Source organism: Triticum aestivum, chromosome 5D (genome assembly GCF_018294505.1).
Source record: "Triticum aestivum cultivar Chinese Spring chromosome 5D, IWGSC CS RefSeq v2.1, whole genome shotgun sequence".
NCBI lineage: Eukaryota > Viridiplantae > Streptophyta > Magnoliopsida > Poales > Poaceae > Triticum > Triticum aestivum.
Window position 1 is genome coordinate 483,366,351 of NC_057808.1, and position 7,614 is coordinate 483,373,964.

The 7,614-nt window shown below is 46.3% G+C and overlaps 1 protein-coding gene across 1 annotated transcript; it reads left to right on the top strand.

Annotated features, from left to right (window-relative positions):
• The first annotated feature begins 3,688 nt into the window (after nt 1–3,688).
• Nucleotides 3,689–5,114, top strand: LOC123125621 (serpin-Z2A). Its single transcript, XM_044546093.1, has 2 exons — nt 3,689–4,117; nt 4,230–5,114. Exons 1-2 carry the CDS (start codon nt 3,689–3,691, stop codon nt 5,037–5,039), a joined length of 1,239 nt encoding a protein of 412 aa, XP_044402028.1. The 3' UTR covers nt 5,040–5,114.
• The last annotated feature ends 2,500 nt before the right edge of the window (nt 5,115–7,614 follow it).

Genomic DNA, 7,614 nt, shown 5'->3' on the forward strand with positions numbered 1-7,614 from the left:
AGTGCACACAGTCTGGTTTCACTCATCTGTTAAGATCTTCAACGGTTATTATTTCCATCTTGGTAAACTGATGAGAGATTTCTTAGTTAGATATCAACTACAGAACTAGCATGCCATGTATTTGTATTCACTGTATTAATAGGACCTTGCTGTTGTGATTCATGTAATAATTATTTCCATCTTGGTAAACTGATGAGAGATTTCTTAGTTATATATCAACTACAGAACTAGCATGCCATGAATTTGTATTCACTGTATTAATAGGACCTTGCTGTTGTGATTCATGTAATAAATACGGAGTACAAATCACATGTAGATTTTATTTTATTAATTAAAGAACACAAAATTCTTGTGACCATTACTGCTTACTGCCACCCGCTTCAATATTTTCATGAGGGAATCGTTGTTGATTGATGCAACTTTGTTTGATTGTAGATGTCCTCCGAGCCTCATGAGATCATTATGGCAGACGCTTCTGCGCCCACTTCCACTATGACAGTTGGTTGTACAGTATCTCTGGACAAGGCGAAGGCTAGTGGCAGTGGTATCGATGGTGAGGTGCAAGCAGCACAAACAGAGAAGAGGGATGATGGGAAAGCTGAAGTTGTTGAGGTTGAAAAGAAAGATGGGCGAAGGCAGATGGCTTCGAGATCAGAGATGTGGAACCACTTTGAAAAGGTCATTATTAATGGTGTATTGCAGAAGGGAAAATGCAACTACTGCAAGATTGACATCAACGCTCATCCCGTCATCAATGGTACATCAGCTTTGCGCAAACATTTTAATATTTGCAAGCGTAATCCTCATAGGAATATTGGTGATGATAAGCAAGCTGTGCTGCAAGTTAATCAGGGTGATAGTGTACATTCTTGGAAATTTGATCCTGATGCTATTAGGGCCGCTTTTGCTGAAATGATAATTGAAGATGAGCTCCCATTTGCATTTGGTGAAAAATCTGGGTTTAAAAAGTTCATGTCTAAAGCTTGCCCACGTTTCTCAGTTCCATCTAGGAGAACATGCACTAGGGATGTTGTTCGCGCATATTTTGAACAAAAGGCTAAACTGAAAATTTTCTTTAAAGAACAATGTGAAAGAGTGTGTCTCACAACTGATGGTTGGACTTCTCAACAAAAAGATAGCTACATGACTGTTACTGCCCACTTCATTTGTAAGGAATGGAAACTCCACAAGAAAGTCATTAGCTTTTTCAAGGTTAAGGGTCATAAAGGAGATGATATTGGGAAACACTTGCAGAAAACTTTGATCGATTGGGGGATAGAGAAGGTCATGACCATTACTATTGATAATGCTAGTAACAATGATGGTGGTATTGGTTACATGAAAAAGGAACTGAATAAAGCTAAGACTTGCATAGCTGGAGGCAAGTTTCTCCACATGAGGTGTGCTGCCCACATTGTCAACTTAATAGTTACAGATGGTCTAAAAGAAGTTGATACTTCAATCAAGCGTGTGCGTGCAGCTGTTAGATATGTCAGAAATAGCCCAAGTAGGTTGACTAAGTTCAAAGAATGTGCAGACCTTGAGAAGGTTAACACCAAGGCCTTCTTGATTCTTGATGTGAGCACTAGGTGGAACTCGACGTACTATATGTTGAAGGCTGCTGTTAGCTATGAGAAAGTTTTTGCAAGGTATGCAGATGAAGATCCTTACTTTGCAATTGATCTACTTACTGATAAAGGTAAGGAGAAGGGTGTTGGAGTTCCAGATGAGCAGGACTGGGAGAATGTCAAGAAGATGGCAGAATTTCTTGCTCATTTTGCGGATCTAACAACTCGTGTTTCTGCCTCATTGTATGTGACTGCTAATAGCTTTTTCCATGAGATTGGTGAGGTGAATATGTTAGTGAAAAGTTGGATGGAAAGTGGGGATGGTTTGCAAATTGCAATGGCAGAGAGGATGAAGGATAAGTCTGATAAATATTGGGGAAATTGGCATGAGCTCGATACCAGCAAAAAGGGGAAGGAAAAGGAGAACTTCAACTTGCTGATTTTCATTGCAACGGCACTTGATCCAAGGTAAAAAAATTACAAGTATTATAATCTACCATTCTTCATTAGGCAATGCTTTCTTATGTCGCCACAACACAAATTAAAGTTTAACTTTCTTGTTGTATCGCAGGTACAAGCTTACAGAATACACACAATTTGCCATTTTAGAAGTGTATGGAGAGGAGAAAGGGCCTAAGGTGTGGGCTGCAGTCAGTACGTGTCTTCGAGATTTGTTCGAGGAATATAGGATGATGTATGCTCCAAATGTTGCATCACCTCTAAGTAGTGCTTCTCAGGAAGTTGAATCAACTGGAGGGCGTGCAAGCATGATGAGATCCGTGATTGCCAAAAAAATGAGGCTGAACAGTGGTGGTAGCAGCAGCAGCAAGTCTGAGCTGGACAAGTTTCTTGCTGAGGAGCCTGAAGATGATGGCCCAAAATTTGACATATTAGATTGGTGGAAGGTTAACTCATCTAGGTTTCCTATATTGGCATGCTTGGCACGGGATGTTTTGGCAGTCCCCATCTCGACTGTTGCATCCGAGTCTGCGTTCTCTACTGGTGGGCGTATTCTCGATGAATTCAGATCTTCTCTGACTCCATTCATGGTTGAAGCCCTTGTGTGCACTCAGGATTGGCTTCGATATGGTACTCATGTCAGCATAGTAGAGAACACTGAAGAATTGACCAAGCTTGAACAAGGTAACCTGATTTAATTAATCTTGCATTATGTAATATGTGTTCATTTGCTGTTATATAATGCTTGCTTCCACCATTGTTGTTTTCAGAGTTAATTGCGGAATATAAGGAGAAAGTGAAGCTCCAAAGCAATGCCAAGCCTCCCACCACCGCAAAGCCTACTTAAGGATTGGTGAGCTTCCACTTCTGAGCTATAAGAATTCGTGTTGCTGCTTCAATTCAGATCGATATCGTAATATATTTATGTTTCTATCTATGGACTACTCAACTGAATTATTGTTCATATTCCCGATATTCTTTTTGGTTGGTTGCGGTTCTGAATAAACTACTGCTAGCCGCTGGAGCAGACGAAATAAAGCTTGAAGTTTAGAAGTTCGAAAATTGTAGCTATACTGCTACTGTACGCTGCCTGTTGCGTTTAATTTAGGTTCTAAATTTAAGTCTTGAGAACTAAGTGTGTGTGCCAGTCAAAATTTACCAGTTGTGTCCTGTTTTGAGACTCAATTCGTGTGTTTGCTAAACTACTATTGGATGGTAATTATATGATCATGTCATATCTGTGCTACGTCTGCAGCGTGCTGTTATATTTGGTCACTTGTTTGCTCTTCCTGATTGTTAAGCAAAGATGGGAAATGGATTTAGTTTTGGCAAGAAGGAACTGGAGAATCGTGTAGCGTTTCCTGCACTTATTAAATAATCAAGGTTGTTCGGTGTGCAGCGATTCCTGCCATTATTAAATGTTCAGGGCTGATCGATGTGCAAGTGCAAGTGTGCAACGATTCCTGCCATTATTAAATGTTCGGTCAGAACCGATGACCGGACCGAAATCTTAGTGCGGTCATTCATCGGTTTGTGCTCTTTCCATTGACCGATCGGTCAGCGATTTTGGACAACCGAAATTTTTGAAAGACCGAAGCACCGACCCGAACGGTTCGGGGGAACCGAACGCCCAGCCCTAGGCAAGCTATCGCTAGGGCACCATGGAGAAGGCGGCGGGGCGCCCAAGCAAGAAGGCTCGCAGGACATCTGCCGACTCCGGCGGCCTAGCGGCGCTCGCCCTCCGCCTCTCCAACAAGTTCTCGGACAGCAAGGAGCACGAGGACCAGAACATCATGTTCTCGCCGCTGTCCATCTACACCGCCTTGGGCCTCCTGGCGGCCGGCGCTCGGGGCGACACCCTGGACGAGATCCTCGCCGTGCTCGGCGCGACGTCGCGGGACGAGGTCGCGGGGGTCATGCGACTAGTGTCCAAGCACGCCCTCGCCGCCGATGATCCGTCCGGTCCGCTGGTCATTACATCCGCGTGCAGCGTGTGGTGCCACAAAGATCTGCCGCTGAAGCCGGCCTACCGGAAGGCCGCCGTCAAGTACTACAAGGCGGACGCACGCGCCGTCGACTTTGTGAGGAAGGTCAGGACAATACTTCTTCGGCGATGCCATCGATCTGTATCATATGTTTGTGGCTTCCAAATTTCATGTTTCAACTTTCAACCCTGGTCGATCTGTCTCCTGATGCATGCAGCCGGAGGATGCGAGGAAGGAGATCAACAGGTGGGTCGCCAAGGCCACGAAGAAGCTCATTATAATTACCTCCGTCCTACCACGGGGCTCAGTGCACCGCGACACCAGGCTCGTGCTCACCAATGCCATCTACTTCAAGGGCAAGTGGGACAACGCCTTCAGCAAGAGCCGCACCAGAGACCACACGTTCCACCGCCTCGACGGCAGCACCGTCCAGGTGCCATTCATGGAGGGAAGCAGCCGCGACAAGTACTTCGTGGCCGACCGTGACGGGTTCAAGGTGCTCAAGCTCCCGTACAAGAAGGCGGCCAAGAGCGGCGGCGGTGCGCGGTACTCGATGTGCATCTTCCTCCCGACGGCACGAGACGGGCTGCGTAGCCTTGCAGACAAGATGGCGTCTGGCACGCCAGGGTTCCTGTTCGACAACCTGCCCAATTGGTCAAGTGAGGTGAAGCTCCGGCTACCCAAGTTCAAGCTGTCCTTCTTCTGCAGCATGAAGAAAGTTCTCAAGGGCTTGGGGCTCCGGGCGGCGTTCAGCGAGGGGGCCGATCTGTCTGACATGGTGGAGGAGGACTCAAGTGGAAACACTGTGCGGCTGCGGGTAGACGATGTGTTCCACAGGGCGGTTGTGGAAGTGAACGAGGAAGGCACCGAGGCGGCTGCATCCACCGCCATGACCTTGGTATTTTTATGCGCCTCCGAGCCCGTTGATTTCGTCGCCGACCATCCATTTGCCTTCTATATAGTGGAGGAGGTTTCCCGTTCGGTGGTCTTCGCCGGCCACGTCCTCGACCCTTCTGAAACCGAGTAAAAGCTATCATGTGTTGAAGATAGATACATGAGCACTTTTGAATTGGCACCATAGATCTACTACGCAGTTTTTTTCCGTTCATTTTAGACAAGACAACTTTTTTCAACAAGATTTTCAACATAAATATTCAGATATATGATCATACTATTTTGATCATAATATTTGCAAAATAAATGTTCTTACGAAAAACAGGGATATCTTCTAGCATTCTTTATCGAATACTAGTATGTGTTTGCTGATATGGAATTTTCTGATGGAAAAAGGTCATTGTAGTTAGTTGTCTGGTTTCATGCTTATGTTAGAATAAACCTTAGGCATACCGTTGGTCATCCGAGGACCAAGCAATCACATGAGCACGACACCGAGATTTGTTAACAAGGTTCACTGATATGGCTACATCTCCGGGGCCTGACTATGGGCGCTCCTCCCCGTGACACTGTTACAATACCGCACCCGGTCGCCCTGGACGCCGGTACATGCCGCCGGCTTCCCCTGCGTTCCGGTGCTATTATGTTGGCATAGGTTACATCGTGTGTCTACCCCCGCTATATATGAGAGGTCTAGGATACAAGTGTCCTACTTGGACACGTCTCCGTATCATATCTAAACACAATACAACTACAAGTCCAACTGTAACCTACCTTGTACACAATATTCGACACAACTCTAACAAACTCCACCTTGGCGAATATTCTCTACCACCTTGAATTCGTCAATGCATCAAACTTCCATGTACATTGGACTTGAGCTTATCCCGTGAGTACCGCTGCTACTCCAAAGACTTCATGTGACTCCACCTGCAACTTGTAGTCCCTTCTTTTCTTGACCATAGTCAACACTCAAGCAAAATTAAGTTCCTTGTTACTCTAGTTTGTGCTCCCAACTTTCAGAGTATCAGTCCAACGCCATCACATACTGATCACTGACCTGCGTGAAAATAAACAACTCACATATTGGGCGTCACACGTAAGAGTTACCTGAACTTAACATCACCGCTTCTTTCTTGACCGTCTGTCTGAAATTTGAAGGAATTTCACCATTGCTTATAGTCATCCCGAGTCAAATTCGCAGTTGCCTCACCACATGTATGACCACCAGAGCCCTGGCCCGTCTCCATGTCCCGTGCTAACCGCACGCCTCGCCGCTATGACCGCGTCGAGCCTCCGCTGTCCCGGTCGAGTCTCAAGGGTCGCGAACCCACACCACTCAACCCCCACTGCAGAGTACCACCGATCATCACCGACCGATGACGAGTTTCATGCTTCCATCAGACCACTGGGCTCCAGTCCGAATTACGTGTCACTCGCTTTTCCCCCTTGCTGAATAGGCTTTGATTCCCTGGATCCTTACACCGTAGCCCCTCAATCCAGCTCCACCTTCAACATGACTTCATGGTAGATGACCAGTCCACCCCCACGCCTCGTCGACTTCAAGCTCCGTGTGTACATCACCTTGAATCAGCCTCGCGCCATAGTCTTGTCGAAGCCACACAAGCCCTCAGGCCTACGCCACGTGTTTCCACGCCCAGAAGTCGTCACCATCAGCATCACACTCATATGTCGCTGTCGCCGATCCCACCACCGTCTTCTGTTCCAACCGACTTGCATCGATCCATCAGACTGTCTAGTCCGACCCAGCTCCCAGATCATCTTCCGCGAATTTCCATCCATCACATGATAATTCCTCTATGCCGATTGATCTGCTGCCTTTTGTGATTACTGTTTTTCCAATCTCGTCGAGAACCATGCCGCAACTGGCTGCATCTCAAACTTGATACTTCCTCTAGATCAACAATCAGCAACCTCCTTCGAACCTTGCTCTGATACCACTTGTTAGAATAAACCTGAGGCATACCGTTGATCATCCGAGGACCAAGCAATCACATGAGCACGACACCGAGATTTGTTAATTCCGTTGGTCATCCGAGGACCAAGCAATCACATGAGCACGACACCGAGATTTGTTAACGAGGTTCACTGATATGGCTACATCCCCGGGGCCTGACTATGGGCGCTCCTCCCCATGACACCGTTACAATACCGCATCCGGTCGCCCTGGACGCCAGCACATGCCACCGGCTTCCCCTGCATTCCGGTGCTATTATGTTGGCATAGGTTACATCGTGTGTCTACCCCCGCTATATATAAGAGGCCTAGGAAACAAGTGTCCTACTTGGACACGTCTCTGTATCCTATCTAAACACAGTACAACTACAAGTCCAACTGTAACCTACCTTGTACACAATATTCGACACAACTCTAACAGCTTAGACAGAAATCTCACATGACATAGGCCCTATTTGTTTCAGCACTCTTTACCCGCAAAAAAAAGCACTCTCAAATTGGCACCATGGATCTAGCTACTACGAAGTTTTTTTTTTCGTTCACTTTAGACAATCCAGATATTAGTCCAACTTATTCTGTTATAATCATACCTTTTTCATCATAAATGTTCATATAAAAACAGAACCCGTTGTCAAGGTTGATAAGGGAGAACAAACACTGTGAAAATGTTGAAGAACTGCGCACGCGGGGGTGCGTTGGGGGGGGGGGCATCTCCCACGCGCTAAGTTTTC

Coding starts and splice junctions, on each gene's coding strand:
- LOC123125621 (XM_044546093.1), top strand. CDS start 3,689: ATGGAGAAGGCGGCGGGGCGCCCAAGCAAGAAGGCTCGCAGGACATCT. Junction 4,118..4,229: donor CCGTCGACTTTGTGAGGAAG/GTCAGGACAATA, acceptor TGATGCATGCAG/CCGGAGGATGCGAGGAAGGA.